Consider the following 23,452-nt stretch of genomic DNA (forward strand, 5'->3'; position numbering starts at 1 on the left):
TATATATATATATATATATATATATATATATATATATATATATATATATATATATATATATATATATATATTTGTTTGTATATATATATATATATATATATATATATATATATATATATATATATATATATATATATATATATATATAACTTTTTGACTATATTTGTAATGTTTGGCTTTGAATTTTGCGCAAATTACTTTAAAAAAATTCTCAGAAAACTTTTTTTTTTTAAATAAAGCATTACTTTCACATTAATGCTATATTATTTTTATTTTTTTTATCATGCTGCCATAGTGAGTAGAATAAACATCTTTCATTCCTACTACCAGAACCAGCTATACTGGCTTTTTATATTCTTTAAGAGAAAAGCTCTAATTGACAACATTTTATTTTATCACACCTTTATAAAATAAAACAAATATTTATTATAATGTTAATAATGTTTTTATTTTATATTACGCATATTCTATTCATGTGGTCAATGTTTTTGGGAACCACTGTGGTTTGTTGTACATGTCGTAGCTGTCTAATTTTCTTTTTGTGTTGTAATCATTCCATTATTGGAACATATTTCAAAATAATTTTATGAATGAATTTTTAAAGATTTTTTATTTATTTTTTTCAAGTTATTTTGGCCCATAGAAAACTCATGCCCCCAAGTAGTCCTGGCCCCATGATTGGGAACAACTGCGTTTATACGAATAATAGATTGGTGATTTTAGGACCCAGAGGAGGAGCAGCTCTTGTCCTCTCAACAGCGGTATTGATGTAGGTGTGTGTGCTGAGTGTTGGCCTGATTGAGCTCCAGTGGAGGATGCAGAGAGCAGCGGACGGTCACGCGTGTCTAGCATGCGCACATACGCGGGTCTCATCTCATCATGACCGGGACTCACCCCAGCAGTAGCGACAGCCCTTGAATTATTCATTTCCTGGATTTTTGGACTACTGGTGCATTAATTTGTCATCATATGCATATTTTAAGAAGTATTTCCTCTGTAAAAAGTTGAAGAGAACTGCTTTCAGTCTTGCGTTTCACTGATGTCGTTAAATTAAAAAATGCATGCTGTTAGTTGAAAGTGCAAAAACGGAAGAAAGACACGACCGACAGCTGCTGAAATAGCTAACAGCACAAAAACCAGCCTATTTATTAAAGAACCAGCGCTATCACTTAAGGAAATAAACATGTCCAGCAGAAACATCGAGTGGGAGCACTTCGAGGAGCGCGAGAAGGGTCACCGGTCCCCGCGGGGCAGCGGCGGCTCCCATTCCGGCTCTCGGGGAAACGGGATCGTGCCGAGTCCCGCTCACAGCGCGCACTGTAGCTTTTACCGCACGCGCACACTGCAGTCGCTCACCTCGGAGAAGAAAGCGAAAAAAGTTCGCTTTTATCGGAATGGCGACAAGTATTTCAAGGGGCTTGTGTACGCCGTGTCCGGTGACCGCTTCAGGTCTTTCGACGCGCTGCTGATGGAGCTCACGCGCTCCCTCTCGGACAATGTCAATTTACCGCAGGGAGTCCGGAGCATCTACACTGCAGATGGAGGAAAGAAGATCACCAGTCTGGATGACTTGGTAGAAGGTGAGGTTGATTAAAGTGGAAGGCAGACACTTTTGATTGTTTTCCCCATGTGCCATCCAATCAAGCTCTGTTGGCATTATCGTTACAGTCAACTGTAATATCAGCGTAGTTAACCCTTCCAAGACACACACTATATTTTCAGTTCAGAGTGCAAGTTGTGATAGTTGGAATGTTAATAAAATAACATACAACCAATTTAAAAACACATTAGATAATTATATAATCAAACATTACATAAAACAAACAAACAAGATAACTTGAAGTCATTTAAGGTCACAGGCTTAACTGAGGAGCATTTCTTTCACTGAACACTATGTTGTTTTAATGCACAAGAAAGTCAAAAACCACAATGGATCATCTTATTTTGGAAAAGGGCATGTCATTGTATGTGCAATGAATAAACTAATAAATAAATTAAATAAAAAACATGAAACCAAGTAAACAAAGACAGGGATGTAATTTTTGGTGAACTATTTTTTATGCAAAGCCAGCGTTCAATCATATTTTAAATAAATTTAAATTTATTCCAAAACCTAACACACACACACACACACACATATATATATATATTTATTTATTTATTTTTTACATGTAAAGCTAAAGGAACTCAGTGACAATTTTGCTGGTAAATTTAAAGGAAGGTGACAATAATGTCTACTTCCATGCACATCTCTTCCATTCTATAAAACATGAAATAAATTCCTTTAATATTCAAGCTGCAAAGAAAAGAGTCTTGTACATTCATGATAATTTTTTATATTGAGTAATGCTATGCTTTCTGTCAACATGATACCAGTGAATTGCAGTGCTTGTGCAAACATATCCATATCATTAAGATCAGATGCTTTCTTAACTGCTGTTTTCTTCTTATTGTCGCTTGCTTTGGTTTGTTATGGAGAAGAGGGCATCACATATTTGCATATTTATGTAAATTTTAATATGTGCATGATTATTTGTTGATGTACAAGCTCATTTTGCCTGATCCCATGAGAAAACGTTTAAGATTTGTCAGTGTAGTGGCTAATTCATACGAATTCATCATACAAAAATGTACAATTTTAAAAAGGAGGCCTGGCACCCTACCACGCCCCTGAATCCAACCATCATTGGGTAATAAGAAAATCGTACCAAATTGTACGAATGAGATTGTACCATTCATACAAATCAATCACCATTTCAAAAAGTTACGAATTATCATGAGATTTTGTTGGATGGGCGCAGGTGGCGCAGTGGGTAGCACAATCGCCTCACAGCAAGAAGGTCGCTGGTTCAAGCCTTGGCTGGATCAGTTGGCATTTGTGTGTGGAGTTTGCATGTTCTCCCCGTGTTCGCATGGGATTCCTCTGGGTGCTCCAGTTTCTCCTATAAGTCCAAAGACATGCCCTTTAGGTGTATTGGGTAAGCTAAATTGTCCAAAGTTGTGTATATATGTTTCTCATTGATGAGTTACAGCTGGAAGGGCATCCGCTGCGTATAACATATGCTGGATAAGTTGGTGGTTCATTCTGCAGTGGCAACCCTAGATTAATAAAGGGACTTAGCCAAAAAGAGAATAAATGTGTGAATTGTGTTGAATTTTTTTTTATCCCATTGGGAGAAGTTGTGCTGAAGTACTTGATGTTCGTATGGTTGTGGTTCATACCACATACCATAGTCAAGCTGCTTAAGCTCACAATAATTTTTTATCACGTCAAAAAAGTTTGGGAGCAAAGTAGAGAAAATTCATTGTGTGTGTGTAATTTTGATTGATCTGATCCGTCTGTCTATTTTAAGTTGACCAATCAGAAGGATAAACTGTAAAATATATGTGAATGTAGCAAGCATTCACAGCTCGGATCATTGTTAAGCTCGTATTAGACACACAGAGAGAGAGAGAAAGAGAGATTACGGTTTGTGTGGATTGGTTCTATTCTAGATGAATGTTAAGATAGTTTTTTTGAATAAATGAAACCCCTGACGATCACACTGGATGGACTCATCTAGTCAACACCTTGGATTTTAAGAAAAGCATTTTAGACATAGATGTTATAACCCTTCAGAAAACATGGCCTAGAACTGATGAGGTCACCCTTGATCCCCAGAATACCATGAAATATCCATTTAATCTAAAAACATTAAAAAAAACTAAACATGGTAGAGACTCAGGGGGCACAATAACCTGTCACAAACTTTAAATTGATAAATACATCAAATTCATTAAAAAAGAGGAATCTGATATCTGGCTCAAAATCAGCTCAGTCAAACGAAAAATGACCTATTCTTATGTGCTCTTTACATTTCTCCATCCGAATCTCCATACTATAATGAGAGAGAGAGAGAGGTTATAAAAACAATGTCTTCCTCTATTTTTTTTTATGCAGAATTCAACATGATTGCTTAGGTCATGCCAGCAGTGTTGGGGAGGTTACTTTGGAAATGTAATAGATTACTGATTACAAATTACCCTATTTAAAAAGTAAGAAGTAGTGTACCTTTACAATTAATTTATAAAAGTTAAGTAACGTATTACTTTTTGATTACTTTTAAGTTTATAATGGATATTTTTAACTAAATAATTTTCAAGCATTTATACCAAGCAGGTGTGACCTTGTAGCTCTGTTTACTGTTAGAATTTCTAAATCTTTCATCACTTGAATTAAAATTATATTAATTACATTTTAAAGTATATCCACCACAAAACCAGACCTTATAACAAAATACTTTTTTATATTCTTATAACAAAATATTCTATGTGAATGCAAGAGTGTATGGGTGTTTCCCAGTGTTGGGTTGCGGCTGGAAGGCCATCTGCTGCGTAAAAAAGTTGTTAAACAAGTTGTCGGTTCATTATGCCGTGGCGACCCCTGATTAATAAAGGGACTAAGCTGAAAATAAAATAAATGAACAAATGTGGAAAGCAGTGCTATTTCAGACATACAAGTCAAAATGTATGACTACATATGCTAAATTGACTAAATAACCATGCAAGCACAAGTCCAGCTGCTTTGCTCCAGCTTGTGAGATTGTGACGCAGAATGTGACTGTGTTTGCTCAATGATGCAATTGTACAAGTGTTTTGCATTTGAAGTGCCGAGCTCAGCATCTCTTCACACCGACTGAGGGCTGGCTTAGTTCTGTTTTGTGTTACAAATCTGTTTAAAGTCTTACACGCACTCGATCAAAGCTATGAATGATGTTTGCTAAAGATCCCCAGCAGTAGCAAATTCTACTGTAGCTATAGTGACACAGCTTGTTGTGTTGGCCCACTAAACTTTGTTAAATGAAGGGTACATCGGGGTCCCATCTGGACATCAAGGCATGACTGGTTATGGAAGGGTGATGGAGGGTTCATAACCCCTGTGGTTGTTACAACCCACACCTGAGTCCCATATGAATGACATCAAAACAACTACATTTTTGTCTGCCCACACACACAAAACGTTAAATAACTGCCATCTGATTTTGGGTCAGTTTTACACCAGTAATAGTGAGCCCATCTGGAGTCTGCTCGAGTAATTAGCCTTTTGTTAATTTCTCAGCTTAAAAAAAGCCTAGAGCCTCGGGAGTCCCTCCCTTCCTCTAATTTCTGAGGCAAACAGAGTGAAATTGAGATTTTATGATCTGGTGGCTGCAAGAAAGATCTTTATGTTGTGGGTGATTGGTTTTAGTTCTGGGTCAGTGGTGGAACTAAACGTTGGCTATATTCCTGATAATTTATGAGATTGAAGTATGATTTATTTATCTGAAATGGCTTATTTGCATGCATACATTTTCCATTTTATTTATTTTAACCTATTCGATTAAGACTGCATACTAAAAATGATATCTTGCATGCCTCAAAATAATTTAGACTGCATACCAAGCATGACATATTTTGCATTCTATCAAAGCTTGGTTATATCTCGCATCTTTTAATATTCTCTCAAGTGAATAAACAAACGTTTCATTCACACTAGGTGAGTCATCTGTTCTCAGTTCCCTCTTCTAGCTATTAAAATGAGAAATATATATGATTTGTCTTCCTAGTTTGAAGTCTAGCAGTCTCACCAGGGAATGTACACTGTGCTACGGAGATTTAAGTGGATTTCAGATTTCTCTGAATTCCTCGTGGTGGTTATGTAATGAAGCTCAATAATTTGGTGTGCATTGAACAGACAGCCAGGATTGAAACCACAGACCCATATTTATTTGTCATCCATGGTCCGTTTTTGCTAATTTCTTTTAAACATAATCTCAACATTCATTCATGAAGCATTGATTTAAAGATAGCTGAGGTTATGTAAAGAAATAGTGCATCCAGAAGTGGAATTTTGCTGTTGGTTTATTCACCTGCTTCGGGCCATCCAAGATGTAGGCCACTTTTATTCCTCAGTAGAACATTAAGAAATATTTTTAGATCTTAAGATTCATAAGACCTCATTATATCATCCGGAGCCACACACAAAAATTTTTTTGAATTTTAAAATGGTGGTAGCTTGACTTACTTAACCAAGGACCACATTTTAAACTTCAGAAATCCAGAATCAAGGCCGTAGTATACTTTAAACTAAATGTAAGAACAAACTTTTTAATTTTTTCGTTTGAGAACTAAAATAAATTCTAACAGGCTTAGCTGTACACGCATCATATTATTTGTGTGCACTGGTCTACTCTTGAACACAACATTAATGGTGGCTGTGAAAGAAGAAAAGTTCCGTAAACATCCCTAAAAAACAGCTCTGCTACTTGACTAGGGCTGTGTGATTTGGGGAAAATATATAACTGCAATTTTTTTGACAGATATGGTGATTGTGATTCGATTTTCGATTTAATTTTGAAGCCAAGACTAGCACATGTAGTGCTAAATTGCAGTAATTGTTAGTTTTTAAAAAAGCTGAAAAACTTTTATTCAGATTTGTTTTTTAAAAATTCCTAATTACTAATTTTTCTCTAGAGCAAACATTAAATGACCTTACTTTTGTGTTAACAAGTTTAACTCAAATTAGGGAGATAATGTAGCTTATTAGACAAACAAAAAATAATAAATAGAAAAATACAGAACACTCACATGGCTAACATGGCTGATAAGAGGCAGATTTTAAAAGTTCTGATTGGGCTGAACTTAATTATATTAATTGGCTAGCAAGACTATCACACACAGACAGCAGTCACACATTTGGATGGGGGAAATTAAAAAATATCATATTGCAGCTTCTTGCTATCAGCCAATCGCAACATTTCAAATCACTATTGCGATTCGATTTAGATTTTTGCACAGCCCTATACTTGACTTTCCAGTTTTTGTTTGCCTGACCTCCATGGAATGAGAAATTCATTGGAAGCAGAAGTTCCAAAATGTTCCAGAACACACCCACCAATTAAGTAAATGCAATGGACCATTGGTACAGTAATTCAAAGGTGTTTTGAAGTCAAAATGCAGTCCCCCCAAAAAAAACTTTGCTTTAGTGAGAGGTTTCGAACGGCCAAAACAAACTTAAAAATAACTTTGTTTTGGCCTGATTTTGTTCAAAGCAACACTATTTCAGTTTTAGATTTCATTTGAAGTATATCAGGGCCTTTAAGGTTCTACTAAAAAATAGTCACCTACTGTATATCTTTTTAATAGTCAGCAATTGTTTAAAAGTGGCAAAAAATCAAATCAAATCACTTTTATTATCACATCATCAGCAGTACATGTACTGTATATGGTGAGTGAAAAGCTTAGGTGCTAGCTCCAGAGAGTGCAAAATGCAACAACAAATTCCAAAAAACAAAACAATATACTATTAGCAATGTTGACAGTAATACGTAAAAGACATTAAATATGTGAAAGATAATAAACCGTTATGAAAAACACACTTTACACACATATAGTTGTAATGCAGGCCAGCTGAAGAAGTGCTATGCAGGTAAACCTAAAGGTGCTCTAGTGACAGCTGCTAAAAGCCATGGTCTTTAGCCTGCTTGTTAGAGCAACTGACTCGCATGCGGACAGTCGTCGGTTCGATCCCAGCTCGGAGCAGGTTGGTTGGTTTAGGACCGGGGGGATTACATTGATGCCATGACCAGATGGGAGTGAGGTGTAGGGGGGTAAGTGTAATGGAGGCCAGTAAGCGAAGTGCTATGCAGGTAAACCTAAAGGTGCTCTAGCGACAGACCCTAGAGGCCATGGTCCCATGTGGACAGTCGGATCCCAGCATGGAGCGGGTTGGTTGGTGTAGGACCGGCTGGGTTACATATCATAGATAGACAAGTACACAGTCCAAAAGGTGTACACACAGTTATAATTCACTTAAAAAATTTGCTAAAAATGTTATATTTACTTTCCCTCATGTGGTTCCTACCTTTTATGATCTATTTGCTTCCATAGTAGGACAAAAAATACCATGGAAGTCAATGGAAATCGGTTTCCAGCTTTTTTCAAAATATATTAATTCTTTTTATCAGATAAATTAAACCAAAATATGCTTTGAACAAGTGAAGCATCAGTAAATGAAGACAGAATTCTCATTTTTGGGTGAACTTTGCCTTTAAGCCTGCAACCACGTTACTGGAGGACCACCAGGACCACCTGCACATTTTCCATGGCTCCTTGACCAAACACACCTCATTCAGATCATCAGCTCGTTAGCAGAGACTGAAAGACCTGTAATGGGTGTGACAGAGGAGACATCCAAAACGTAGCGTTGGTGGTCCTCAAGGAACGTGGTTGAGAAACAATGCGTTAAGCTACTTGTGCCACTCTTTGTATCTGAAAAGACTTTTCAAGTATTGGATTAGTTTCCTATCTTGATTATTTTGACAAGCTGGCTGCTTTTACCTTCTTGGCACCTCATAACACGATCGTCATAACACGATGAGTTTAGCACCATAAAACAAAGCAGTTACCAAGAAAAGTGCCCTACTAAATATTTAGCAAATCAAAAGAGAGAAACAGAGCTAACCACAAGACATATGACAATCAAGAAGGTATAGCATACAAAATCTATTGCACAGATTATTTTTGAGTTAGTGTTGGATCATACTTGATCCATGTGTTTCCTGCTAATGCCTCAGCAGTCATAAACTGCATGTTGTAAATGTGACATTCAGGCATGTTTTCTCTGCATTTGGTGTGTAGGAAGCAAGAAGGGATGTTTGGTTTCGGCGGTTGTTTGTCTTCTTTTGATACACTAGCATGCCTTTTGTCCTGGACTTCTTAGGATGACAAAGCTCCATTTTCAGACCAGCTGCCTCTGCTGTAGTGCCAAGATGTGCCATCATCACACATAAACAACAAGCATGGCCTTTATGCTGTCGTGCACACGTTCATGGGCTTGCAGTATTCACAGAAATGTTTATCAAAAGCCTGCGTTCAGTTATATAAAAATGTAAAAATTCAGGAAAAAAAAAAAACCCACAATGAACTACTTGATATAGAAAAGTTTATGCAACAATCCTGAAGTTATAATGATTCCTTCTTGAGGTATTCATTTTAGGGCCCTTTGGATTGGATTGCTGTGGGATGGGAGTGCATGCTTGCTAACAGTTACATTGGAATTTCTGCAAAAAAAGAACAAAATGCTTTGGCTTTGTCCAAAACTACAGCTGAAACTTGAGCAAAACTGGGGTCACAGAATGACTATTTTATATGTACTTAGATTTTTTCCCAACCCACTCTCCCAATCGTTAATTACATTAGATGTGTACATTTTAAGTGGAATGGTATCATTATTAGTACATTTTATATTATTTTATTTTATTTTACTTGTGGTACACTTGCGGAATCAAGATTTTGCATAACATGACAATTAGTCAAATTAACAAATATGTCGTGCCATGGATTCATACATATACATTTTTTAAACAAGTCAGTTGCAAAGTTTTAACATCAGATGAGTTGAGAAATCATTTTTTAGTAGAATAATGCTGATTTCCATTTTCTACAAATGAAAGCATTTGTTTGTTTGACTAATCATTCTTCAATTTTTGAAGAAAAAATATCACATATCTTACAATTTCAATAGTGTCCTATTTATGAATGTATATACATTTTTTTAACTTTATTGCTCATAAATATGACTGATTATATCTTATATAATATCACGATTTTATTTTGAATAGTTGCTATTTTATTTTTTATTTTAATTTTTTTTAAATTGTGTTTTTGTGTCTCATAATTGCAATTTTAATCTTTAATGTGACTTTATTTTTTTATTTTAACATTTCACTGTCTTCCTCAGCATTAATGGTCTAGATTTTTAAGTAAAAACTGAGACTGTATAATCACAGTATTTGATTCCAAATTATTTATTAATTTTCTTTTCGACTTATTCCCTTTATTAATCTGAAGTCGCAACTGCGGAATGAACCGCCAACTTATCCAGCACACATTTTACGCAGCGGATGCCAGCTGTAACCGATCTCTGGGAAACATCCATACACACCCACTCACACTTATACACTGCGGACAGTTTAATCTACCCAATTCACCTATGCCACATGTCTTTAGACTGTGGGGGAAACCGGAGCACCCAGAGGAAACTTGCGTCGCCCGATTCTATATTATATGACACCAAAAATACCTTAAAGTGATAGTTCACCCAAAATGTTTTATCTAGTCATCATCGCTAAACAGGCTAGTCACAATAATCAATATATCGATTTATCGCACAACACATGGACATGAGCTCAGTCATTTTTGGTGATGCAATATATAATGCCCATACATAAAAACTGATTCTAGCAACATTTTAGCTGATTGTGCGGCCTCTCTATTTTTATTGGAGGTGTCAGTATCAGTATGGTTTTAAAAAACACTATAGTATATAAATTACTATAAAGTGGGTGTCTGATGAAAGAAAATTGATCTGGTAGCAGATATTGCAGCCTCTGTTACATTTTATCTTGCACATTTTTGTTAGCATTTAGTATTATGTATGTATTTATTTATTTTTATTTGATTCCAATGCCTAATTATTAAATAGCTAAAATGTCTATAATTAAATGAAATAATCCTAAGAATAAAATATTACGTGTTTTTTTGGAAAAGTGTACATTGTGATGATATTATATTGTCATTCTGCCATTATATAAGGAGTGGCATAAAATGGTCTTAAAACGATAATAATATTGTTCATCACAATATATTTTGGTGCAATATATCGTACAACAAAAAATGGATATTGTGACATCACTAAATTATCATTTATTCACCCTTTATTTGTTCCAATCCTGTTTGCGTTTCTTCTTCTTCTGTTGAACACAAAAAGAAAAAGATACTTTGAAGAAAGCTGAAAACCAGTAACCATTGACTTCCATATTATTTGGTTTTCTTTCTATAGAATTCAATAGTTACAGGTTTTCAGCTTCCTTCACAATATCTTATTTTGTGTTCAACAGAAGAAAGGTTTACATGATCGCTTTAACGATTGGTTTTAGAATAATTGCATAATTATCATAACTACATACCATTATTTACACAGAAAACCTGTAAAAAAAAAAAAACATTAAATAAATAAACGTTATTCCATCTCATAATACTCTTCTCTTTGCCTTTACCAGGAGAAAGCTACGTTTGTGCTTCCAACGAACCTTTTCGTAAAGTGGACTACACCAAGAATGTTAATCCCAACTGGTCAGTCAATGTGAAAACTGGTGCGTCCCGCTCCATGCCATCACTTACCGCCACTAAAAATGAGCTGAGAGAACGAGAGAGCAAAGACTACATTAAGCCCAAGCTGGTGACAGTCATCAGGAGTGGTGTTAAACCGCGTAAGGCTGTTCGAATTCTCCTGAACAAGAAAACGGCTCACTCATTTGAGCAGGTGCTCACAGACATCACTGACGCCATTAAACTGGACTCCGGGGCCGTGAAAAGACTCTACACTCTGGAAGGCAAACAAGTAAGTGATAAATTGAGAAAAGCCATTTAATGAAATGATTAGAATAAAGGCATTATCTAAAGCCCAAAGGGGGATTTCAAGGGACATCATTAATCTGAATGTTTTGCTGAGTGATTTATGCTCTGTCATTGTCTGCAAACCAAGAAACCACAATAAGCTTATTATTTCTGTGTAGTATCATTGGTGCATCTTTATTTTGAACAACTAGAATGTTTTATTTTTGCTGTATGCTGAATGGTCATGCTGTTTTGTTGTAGTATACACATCTTGAAGGGACTAAGGCAAATCTTTTAGTTGTTTTTGCAATTATGGAATGGATGGGATGCATACGGTTGCTTGGATACAGTCAATTAGCAATATTCAAAATGTCTGTCTGGTTAAGCCATGAAAGTTGAAGATTGAATTTGACATGACAGTCCTTCTTCTAACTGAGAGATTTCAACAATATTATAAGATCATCACACTGGAACATGGATATAATAAAAAATTGTCAACCTGATAATACAGGACGTGTATTATATAATTGCTACTCTTACAATGCAACTTGTTTTGTTTGAGAATGTTGGAGATGGAGCAGGAGTTGACACACTTATCTCAAATTGAGCTAAAAGTTCTACGTGTTGTGCATTCAGAGATTGGTTATCTGAGGTACTGTTGTCTTTCTATCAGCCCAAACCAGTCTGGCCATTCTCCTCTGACCTCTGGCATCAACAAGGCATTTGTGCCCACAGAACTGCCGCTCAATGAGTATTTTCTCTTTTTCAGACCATTCTCTGTGAACCCTAGAGATGGTTGTGTGTGAAAATCCCAGTAGATTAGCTGTTTCTGAAATACACAGACCAGCCCGTCTGGCACCAACAACCATGCCACATTCAAAGTCACTTAAATCACCTTTCTTCCCCTTTCTGATGCTCAGTTTGAACTGCAACAAATCATCTTGATCATGTCTACATGTCTAAATGTATTGAGTTTCTGCCATGTGATTGGCTGATTAGGCAATGTTGATACCAATGAAAAAAATCAAATTAAATGTAACATAAAATACAAAATAAAAATTCACACACTGTGCATTTGAATAATTAATTGAAAAATGTGAAAATACATTAGAACACATTGAGAATTCATTAGTTTGAACATTTATAGGAAATTTCAATGTATTATATAATATTATATAATTTATAAGTATTTTTAAATCAAGTCCATTTTTTGCATTTATTTGCAATAGCTTCATATATTCACTATATTCATCAGAATCTTAACCTTGTATTTACCAGTCCAGCATTGTCCTGAAAAAAGTGAGGACTCTTTAGTATTTCATCACCTTTAATAAATGTGAACGCTTCATTGATGCATACCTCAAGGGACTCCCAAATAATGATTTAAGCTGTTGTAGTATAGATAGAGCAGAATTATACACCAGGAGCTGGTAATGACCACCTGAACCCTATTTAATTCTGAATGTGCTTGAGTCAGTCCAGACACAAAATCCAGATGGGGGATGTCTTTAGTCACCTCTGTGGTTATTAAGAGACTGAAATCAGTCACTCCCATTTCATTTATGTGGTTAAACCAATCTAAAGTTCATTCTGAGGACAGTGTTTTACTTTGGCTTTTTCATTCATATTTGTCTGGTTGTCTATTTACTCCACTAGAAGTAATGCTTTGGTATTTACAACATTGTCTGGCAAAGACAATTGGCAGTAACTGATTTTTGGATTTATGTGGTGACAAGAGACATTGGACATTCAGCCAGGTCTTTCAAACAGAGACAGTATTCAAGAGTTTTTACATTCTCTTTCATTTAAAAGTATCATTTAATTTCTAGTCTATGTGATCCTTTATGTTTGAAGCGTTTGAAACAGCATCGTTTAAAGTCTAATGAAGAATATGTATTGCTTTCTGTGGAACACTAAGAAAAAAGTTCTGTGGAATTATATATATATGAATATGGAAATCATATGAGGGCAAGGGTCTTGTTATCTTCTGTTCTCTTTCGAAAAGCTAGGGTAAAACGTCTGGTGGATATCTGAGGATGTCATTAGGGATTCTACTCACTGCTGGTGAATTGTATGCCTCTCGGCCAGTGTGAATCTCTTTGGAATTTAGTGAGAGAACTCATGTGCATATTGAAAGTCTGCCCTGGCTTAATTATGCAAAACTGCCTCCAAGAAGTGCTTGGCAAAGGTGAATGTAGAATTATTATGGTAATGTCTTAGGCTGGTTTTGTATGAGGAAAAACACAAAGAAAATAGTTGAAATAAGTCCCACACCACATTTTTTGTTATCTAGATATGTGTTATTGGTGGTCTTTTTGACACTATTTGTCTTAATCAGCAGATTCCCCCCTTACAAAAGCCCTTATGTGTCTAGCAGGGCTCTGTTTTAGGTTCTTTTCACGTTTATATGTGCATAAGTTTTATTTTGCTTACCCCTGAAATTACATACAAGTGTAAAAATTGCATGTTTCAGCTGTCTAAATTGAACATAACTTGCAGTTGGATATCTTAAAATATGACAGTGCCGTAGATTTGTCTCAAGATGCACACTGATATTATGCTTTTCTGTATAATATTTATAAAAGCTGTTTAAATATCCTAATTCAGTGGTTCTTAAACTGTGGTACGCGGCAGGGATGTGCAATTTGGGGAAAACATCTATTGCGATTTGATTTGCAATTTAATTTTGCTGTCCAGCTTCAGGTCAATAATCTGTTGTGGCAACAATTCTGCGGCAGCTCTTAAAAATGACCTGTTTTTGTTTGGTGTCTGACTTTGAAACCAAAATATTTCTGTATTACCAATGTCCTGTTTTTCTTTGATATTAATTTATCTATTAATGCTTCTGAAGCAGAAGACACAATTATCCCAAGTGTACGAGCTTTCCTGTTTGTTTGTTTTTTTTATTTTTGTTTTTTTATTGTTTTCGTTCTGTATAGTTAATTTGAGCAAATCTTATTGTGCAGAACGAAAGTGTCCTCACTCAATTGGCTAGTAAGACTATCACACACAGATGGCAGTCACGCCTTTGCTCTGGGTGGGGAAAATTAAATAATACAAATATATTTTATTACTTTAGTGCACCACTTTTGCAGACCAGTGCTTTTATGTTAGCATTTCAGTCACTCCAAGCTCAGAAATTTCCCTATGCTGTATTATTGGTTAAATAATTATTACAAATGTGTAGGGATGTAACGGTATTGTAAATACCGTCATACCGCAATATTAATTTTTTTCGATATTACCGAAGTCGCATGACTCGGTAAAACTATAGGTCTTCTGAGAAAATTTGCTCAGGCGAATGAAGCGAACGGGAGGTAGCGAAAACTACAATTGCCATCAGCCCATGCTTGACCATCATCCCTTGCGGTCTGTTGTCGCTACAGATCCAGTAATGCGGAAATGGAGTGTGCTGCTAGAAGCGGGGATGAAAAGAGCTGGAAAACTCTAAGGCCCTGTTTACACTAATGCGTTTTAGTTTGAAAACGCATAAGTTTTGCTACGGTTACACCAACCGTCCACACTACGCCGGAGTTCTCGAGCGCCGAAAACGGAGCGTTTCGAAAACGCTGGAGGGGCCGTTTTCATTCTGAAACGTTGCTGCTGCGTCTCAGTGTGGATGATGGAAAACGGAGACATCTGAAAACGGAAGCGGGGCTGCAGACATTCGCCTCTCTGATTGGGGCTTTTCCTAAATATTAAGTAGCCTAACACACACAGTTCAGTCCTGCATTATCTCCGTGTAAGTTCAGACTTCGCAAGTGTGATCAAGGCTGCAGTCTCTTCTTCTCAGTTTGATATGGAAAGCAGACTATACCGAGGACACGGGTAAATCTTCAAAGGGAACAGTGTACTTTATAACTTCATTCACATCACCCTGGCTTCGTTGTTTCACTTTCTCAACAATAAAATGTAAACATGATTTAAGGAACTGCCTATTTTCATTTTAATATTAGCAACTTAGACAGCAGACATGTTGAGGCGTCGTGCTGCATAATATGAGCGTCATCTTCACTGTGTGGATATTTATAACAAAACGGAGCCGATAACAACTGCCTCCTTTCAATTTCAGTGAAAATACGAAACACAGCCTCTCTTTTGCCAAAACACGTTACCTGAGAACAAGTAATAGATTCCAATGCCCAAAGTCAGGGAATATGTCGTTAGATAAAGACAACAAGATAAATGAAATATCCCGTTTAATAAATATAGTGAGATTAGATCCAGCGGGAGATGCTTGATGAGAAGTCCGACTAGCAGAGCTCTCATCTGGGTAGATGGGCTGAGTGTGATTAAATGTTGAATGTGATGAGTTTTCAACAATACTAAATTGAAACTTTATTTTTTTACATGGTTTAATAATTTTTTGTTATTAAAATTGAAGTTCCTGTTTCAAAGCTTACAGATAGATGGCTAATTTGTATGTCATTGACACTTTTGGCACTTTTTTGGAGTATTTTCATAAGTTTTGTTTTTTCCTGTAAATGATTCAATAAATACCGTACCGTGACATTCATACCGAGGTATTACCGTACCGTGAAATTCTGATACCGTTACATCCCTACAAATGTGTTAAAATGTGTGCTCGTAGTAAATAATGTGCGTGTTCGATATATATTAAGCTATTTGTTTTGTAAAGCAGCGTCGATTTCAGTTTAGTTTGTTATCTTCGATTTTGGCTAATTAATTTGGATGTGATTCAAATGGCACAGGACACACAGACTCAGTTAAGTTTAGGGTTGGAATATAATTAAAGTTAGTTTCCGTGGGCACAGACAGTGGGAACCGCGAACTGGAGTCTCCCTGAAACAATGGTTAGTGCGTGGTTACTGCGGACTTCATAGTTCACTTAAGATGTGATCTCATATGCACCAAATCATAGAAATGCCAGAAATATTAATTGGTCAGGCACTGCATTTAATCACTCACTTTTCTGACACACATAGGCCTACGGTAAAGGACGAGCAGTAAGCAGATCTAAGTTCTAATTTAAATATGTAGTTACAAATCATATTAAAATACAAGTTAATGTTTTGATTTCAAAGACATATAAATACCTCCTATTTTCAATTTCATGTAATATATATTTCAAAATGTATCAAAACTTTTATATATATGAATATGATATATAGCCAGTATTTTTTTAGGTCCAAGTGACAGTTCCAGGTTTTGATGAGTAGACTAGTACTATACATTATTACTTTACAATTACAGCAGTGCCCTTTTTAATGAACTTTTAAAAACACATTTTATTTAAATATTTAAATTTAATTTTGTTTTACTTGCAAGCACAGTTAATGTTCGAACTATTTATAATGTTTAAAGTGGCTGACAATAATACATATTCATAATAATAGGAATTAATGTGCCTCGTTTTTGAGCTGTGCAGTGCTGTAGATGCTTCATTAGGCCTACTACGCTACTGTATTTCAATATGGTCATTATGGTGGTCCTTGGAGAGACTATTTTTTTCTGAGGTGGTACTTGGTGAAAAAAAAGTATTTTAAATAAAGTCTAAGCCTGGCTTAAGCTAAGCCCTGTTTGTGAAACCAGCCCTTGATATCTGACTTTATGTCTGGTTGTACTATCTGCAAATATAACAGGGCAAAAATTATTTTTCCTAAATCAATTAGATATTAGAATGTCCAGACTAGTCTTCATTTGTGAAAACATTTAAATTATGCCATATGTTGGACAGCCTTAACTTGTGAAATGGACTTTCCGGCCAAAGTGCTCTACAGTTTTAGCCTAAAGTGCTCTACATTATTCATTGACTTTTATCTCGCCGAGATTGATCAGCCAATGGCAGTTCAGCACTAATATATAAGGACTCTACTGCTGGCCATGATTGGGATGAGCTTGTCATCTACCCTGCAGCACAAGGAATTCTGATGTTCGTGAGTGGCTCAGTGGGAGTAGCTCCTGGCATACATACAAATAGCATGGTTTGTCAGTGATAAACATTAAAAATGTATGATTGAATAGCACTGCAGTGATACCCAGGATTTTTTATGTGTTTTATGTGACTGTAATTTCTGTAAAGCCCTGGTCAGATCACACAATTCTTATTTTCGGTTAAGAAAGTCACTATGTCAGATTATGCTTTTTTTTTTCTTGATAAAATCTTGACTTGTCTAGGGCAACAAATGTTCCAGGCTACACATTTCTTTACAATCAGGCATCCCGTGATGTCTATGATGAGTATTATTTCCCAAAGCAGTCACAAGTTTTGCTATAATGATTTTTCTTATCTCAATTTACATTTTTTTCAAGTTATTTCAATCTCAATAAACACTGATTATTGCTGACAACCAATATCTACATTATTTAAGAACATTTGTTACGACATGAATAGGATTAAACGTATGATTCCTTTTTAATAATAAGGTTTTTTTCTTTGAAATTTAAATGCATAATTTCCTGCCAGGGTTGCTTATTATACACTCCCTCGCCTAAACTTGCCGAGAGTGAGACAGAGAAATGAAAGCACAACAGCAGCAGCAGCAAAAAAAAAAAAAAAAAAATCAGAAAAAAAATGCTAAAAAAATGACAAATTAAAAAATTAGCAAATATATAACTGAAATTTGTGATAAAAATTCATATTTTCCTCATAGCGCAACAAATTATCCACCTGTATAGTTAAGTAGTGGACGTGCTCAAACAAAAACATAATTCGTATCTTTTTCTTGTACAAAATATCTTTTTTAAATAAATTTTGTTTGCCATAATTTTTATCTTAATTTTATTGTATCTATTGTTGGTCAGTTATCTATAAACAAGAACAATGAATAACATTTGAGTTGAAACACTTCAAAACAAGTTCGCTATATGCGTCAAAACATGAATTGAGATTGTGTTGGTTTGTTAAATAAAATAATAACCTAACCCTAATAAAATTAAAATTGAAATATTCACATGTTCAGAGAAGCCACATTAAACTGTTTTCACTGTTGCAGGACATGCTTTTACAATGTATTCGCAGCACTGAATTTAGAAACTCGTTGTGAGAATGGAGATGTCAGATAAAATTGCTTAAAACACCATAATATTTTAGAAAAGGTAGTTATAGTTTGCATAAGTAAATATGCAGCCTACTTTTTGATTACCTGACTGGTGCATTAACGGCAGCACCCGCTGAGATAACCGAGAAAATTTCAGTATGTGCTCCTATTGTGCAGTGTCACCCACATGACCGAACTCGTCATAAAGAATGAGAAAAAAATTAAACATGCCAGTCTTTCTGCGATGGTGTCGTGAAGCGTCCCAGGCATGGTATTGGTTGTCGTGAACTATGCCACTTTACACGAGAAGAAACTATTTATCTTGTGTCACGATGCCCATTTGTCGTTTACAAATCCCTATGACACCCTATGTCAGGGGTCACCAATCTCGGTCCTGGAGGGCCGGAGTCCCTGCAGGGTTTAGCTCCAACTTGCCTCAACACACCTGCCTGGATGTTTCAAGTAGACATTGTAAGACCTTCATTAGCTTGTTCAGGTGTGTTTGATTAGGGTTGGAGCTAAAATCTGCAGGACACCAGCCCTCCAGGAACAAGTTTGGTGACCACTGCCCTACGTCAAGCAAATTGTGACAAATTTGTGTGATCTGACTGGGGCTTAATATAAAGTCATGCTTTTTTGTCATGATAAACAAGCTACAACTTGACGTTTATAATATGACAGCTTGAAAACGACTCTCATATATAAAATGAAGTCACATGCATTGCTCAGGTGAGATTTTTTTTCTTTTCTCTGAAAGCATTGCTGTGTTTTGGATCATTGCCTTGCTAAAATGTCCACTCTGGTTTCATCTTCACCATCCTGGTAATGCTAAAGCAGCTATTATTAATTTACAATAACAATGGGCAAAGGGTTGCTGAAGAACTACTGCTGCTGTCAGGGCTTTTCAGGATTTTCTAATCTACACCATCCTTTCTTCAAGTGTTCAATGCTTTTTTCCTGCTTCATCTCATTGTATTACACAAATTAATTTGTAAACTAACTGGATTTGTTTTCTTTTCATATATTGTTTTTTTTGGTGTTATCAATATCGGGTAAAGCTTGCAAGTCAACAGCCCCTTTGGGCCGCATTTACATTGCACTTTTTAAGTGACTCAATTTTTTTGTCCTATATGGCACAGATCAGATATGGCCCATGTACGTGTAAGCAGGAACAAATCACATGGATTCCGATTTACTCAAATCAGATTCAGGCCTTGTTCATATGTGGAAATGTATCTGATATAAATCGGATCTGTGTTCTCGTGTCTGCAGTGTAAGCAGGTAGATCGAATTTTCACCCGTCAATGCGAGTCACGCAACATTAAAAACTGTAGCGAATGACGTCAAGTCTGACACTTTCTTTGCAGAACAGACTTCAGCAGAGTCCCTAACCGTAAATCTAACACACAAGCAAGCAGGTCAGCAAAAAAATCGGAATCGACCATCAAGATCTGCAGTGTAAATACAGCCTTAGAAATATATTTTCTGATAAAAATTTTGACATGTTGAATACTTTAGAATATATATAGGTGTAACAAAGGTCTCTGTTTTAAGTCAGTTTCACTTTAACATTTATTATATATCATTTGTGCTTAAAATCCTCAGCAATGAGGCATTTGACATTTGTGGAAAATGCAGTAAAGTAGATAGACCATATCACCGCATTTCTGCAGTTTATCTTGTCTGCTCAGTGCTCACATCAGCAACCACTTGACAGGTTTAAGTTGCTGTACTCTCACTGAATGTCTTTTGTTAGCCTTATAGTAAGATTAATGTCTGAGGTGAATCTTCTTAAATCTCAGGATGAGATTTAGATCAAGAATGAGAAAGACAAAGAATGGAAAAGACAAAGCATTCAGATTGTAATTTTATATTTGTGGATATTAATACAGTTTATAAGCTTTTAAGAAGCGTTCAGCTGGATCAAAATGCAGGGCAAATCCATTAGACTGACTTGCTTGAAACTTGTCTTGCACTTAAGCTGCTTTTCACACATCTTATTACTTTCACGTTGTGTATGCGTACAGTATGTTACTGTGAGTACACCCACAAGAGACAGAACTGTGTCAGAAAAGCTTGAGAGCATTTTTTTTATTAGAGAAAGGCATCACTGCATGTCACATGTGATTACAGTTGGTACGCCCTCAGTAGGACTGCAAAGAGTTTAAGGCGGCATGTTCTTAATCCACAGCTGCGAACACACTTGGTGTAAAGGACACCCACTGCTCGAGTGTATGTATTGTCACTAGATGTTTCTGATGATACCCAAGGGCCCATGTTGGGCAGGGATGTTTTTAACAGAGATGTATAATGGCAGAGAGGAAGTAATATCACTATTGTTGTTTGACTGTTCTTAGCTTTTAACGTAATCAATACATTCCTCACAAAAAGTCTCAAGGAGTCCCACAAGACTCTGCTTTAGACCTCTTTCAGTTATGCACATGATCCCTCTTAACCATTTCCTGTCTTATCAATTTATTGGTCTCTCTGTCTGTCTGTCTATTGTGCAGAAGTCATTAACTTTTTAACTTTTCTGAAAAAAGACCTACATTTCTAATATGCTTAATTTTTTTAAAGGGCACCTATTTTAACCTTTTTTCAAAATTTAATACAAGTCTTTTGTGTCTCCAGAATGTGTCTGTAAAGTTTCAGCTTAAAAGACTCATCAGCGTATTTATTATACCTTTGAGTATATTGGAAATTTGAGCTGTTTTGACTTTGTAGCTGTTTTTGTTGCCTGTGTATTTAATGCAAATTAGCTGGTTCTTCTCGCCCATCAATCCAACATCTGTCAGAGCCAAATATATCGCTCACTATTGCTATAATGGGTGTAGCTTGTCCTGCTGTGTCTTACATATAAGCAGCACAGTGACAGACAAGAATGAAGCAGGTCTCCCTTACTACAGTAAGAACTTTCCCAATGGTTATTTGAAGTTTTTGTTGCGGAGTTAATTCAAGCCTTTCTGCAACAATGAGTCATAAACAAAGTTTGTTGTGAATTGTGGACACACTATACCTATACCGTTCAGTCCAAACAGCTTACAAAAGATGATTTTCATCATAGGTGCCCTTTAAAGGCAGCCCTATAGCCAGGGGCGGTTAAGTGGCTCGAAAGATAATATCCCGCCACCCTGCACATCTACCACCCCCCCAACCACCCCACCCGCCACCCGGCAAAAGGTATCTTTTGCCCCATACATGAGCTTATCTTATTTGTCCTATTATGACTGCTATGCCATCATAAATTGTGGAAATAACCCATCCCAGGCTTTAACACAGAATCTGACAGTCAACTTTTACTACTGACCTACTGTATTGTTGTTAAATAAAAGACTTTTGACATGTAACCTTAATTCTGAATCTTGAACCTTATTGTTGAAAAAAAAAGCAATGAAAACATGTGGAGCACCAAAAACGCCCTATATTAAAGCTAATTTTAATAAAATTTAGGTTGTTTTACATGAATTTTAAAATGAACTTTTTCACAAGAGAGCCTAGACTAAATCGTTAAGCTCTACATTATTATTATTATTATTATTATTATTATTATTCTTATTATTATTATTATTATTATTCATTTATTTCCTTTTTGGCTCACTCCCTTTATTAATCAGGGGTCGCCACAGCGGAATGAACTGCTAACTTATCCAGCTTATTTTTTTTATGAAGTGGATGCTCTTCCACCCGCAACCCAACACTGGGAAACACCCATACACACTCATTCACACACATGCACTACAGCCAATTTAGTTTATTCAATTCACCTATAGCGCATATCTTAGGACTGTGGTGGAAACTGAAGCACCTGGTGGAAACCCACGCGAACACGGGGAGAACATGCAAGCTCCACGCAGAAATACCAACTGACCCAGTCGGGGCTTGAACCAGCGACCTTCTTGGTGTGAGGCGATCGTTCTACTAATTAATTTTTCCTTATTTCTTTAGTCTAAATCTTTAGGAAATATTATCGGTACATCAAAAAGTGCAGTTATGATGACCATTTGACAAGCTAATCCAGCTAAAAATAGTGCTTAAAACGTCACTAAATGTATTTAAACCTCATAATTGAATAAAAAATGAGGTGAATAACTGCAAAAAAGTCCACTTTTTGAGAAAAAAGAGCAACACCTTTCACCAGGCTGGCTACAAGCCTGATAGGTATCCTAAAAGCCCATATTAGTCATATTAGCTGAAATACTTTTGATTCATGTGTATATTATACAGTATGTCTATATCATTGCAGTACAATTCAAAAGACTGCAGTTAGGCAAAGACTTTACTTCCTGTGCTCATGAAGGCATTTATTTGATCATTAAAATGGTAGTATTGTAAAATATTATACTAACTTTAATATATTATTATTAAATATATTAAATGTATTACTAATAATTAAGAAGGCAAGGCTTAAGTTGCCTTAACACATTGAAATAAGCATGCATTTTGATATAAAAGCACTGAAAGCACTAAGTAAATTTGTTTGGCCTAATTTTCAACAAAATGGCTCAATTTGGTTTTTTCCATTTTGCATGAAGCACATGTGCTAATATTTAATGTTTGCTATACAGATAACAAAGAGGTCTAACAAAGTTGGCCTTATCCATATCTATCCTTATCCTACAGTCAAAATCCATAAATATAGTTGTTAAAACCCTCGAACAAGCCGCACCACTTTAATCACAGTCAAATACCCATATGAGCCTGCGAATTAGCCCCTGTCTCGAAATCAAAGAAAGTCCCTCATCAAGCAGTAAATGATGAATATTTAGGGTTAACATGCATGTTAACACGATAGCCACTGGATGCCATCTGCTTCAGTGCATTCCCAGCCTAATTCTCTGCAGGTGGGGGTGGGGATGCTGGGGTGTGGACGTCCCGCTGAGCCTCCATCCAGCTCGGCTGTAATTGAACCTAACGGCTGGGGGATTTAAAGTGCAGCTGGCAGGTGCGGGCCACGTTTAGGGGGGCTAGCGGATCTCTTCTAGTCAACACAAGACTCTCTCAGTCAGATACGCTTCTTAACGTCTAACTCCATG

The 23,452-nt window shown here is 36.1% G+C and overlaps 1 protein-coding gene across 27 annotated transcripts in view; it reads left to right on the forward strand.

Moving 5' to 3' along the window:
- Positions 1–807: 807 nt before the first annotated feature.
- The window catches only part of dclk2a (doublecortin-like kinase 2a), a 100,919-nt gene continuing 78,274 nt past the window's right edge, over positions 808–23,452 (forward strand). For 23 of the 27 annotated variants that reach the window (XR_015475900.1, XR_015475892.1, XR_015475901.1 and 20 more), the window contains exons 1-2: positions 808–1,580; positions 11,082–11,422. Coding sequence is in view for 11 of the 27 variants with exons in the window: in XM_087236313.1 (XP_087092439.1) it covers positions 1,184–1,580; positions 11,082–11,422 (738 nt within the window). In the remaining 16 variants the exon portion in view is untranslated. 27 annotated transcript variants of the gene reach the window in all.

The sequence above is a fragment of the Danio rerio genome, chromosome 1 (assembly GCF_052040795.2).
Source record: "Danio rerio strain M-AB ecotype USA chromosome 1, GRCz13ab, whole genome shotgun sequence".
Classification (NCBI taxonomy): domain Eukaryota; kingdom Metazoa; phylum Chordata; class Actinopteri; order Cypriniformes; family Danionidae; genus Danio; species Danio rerio.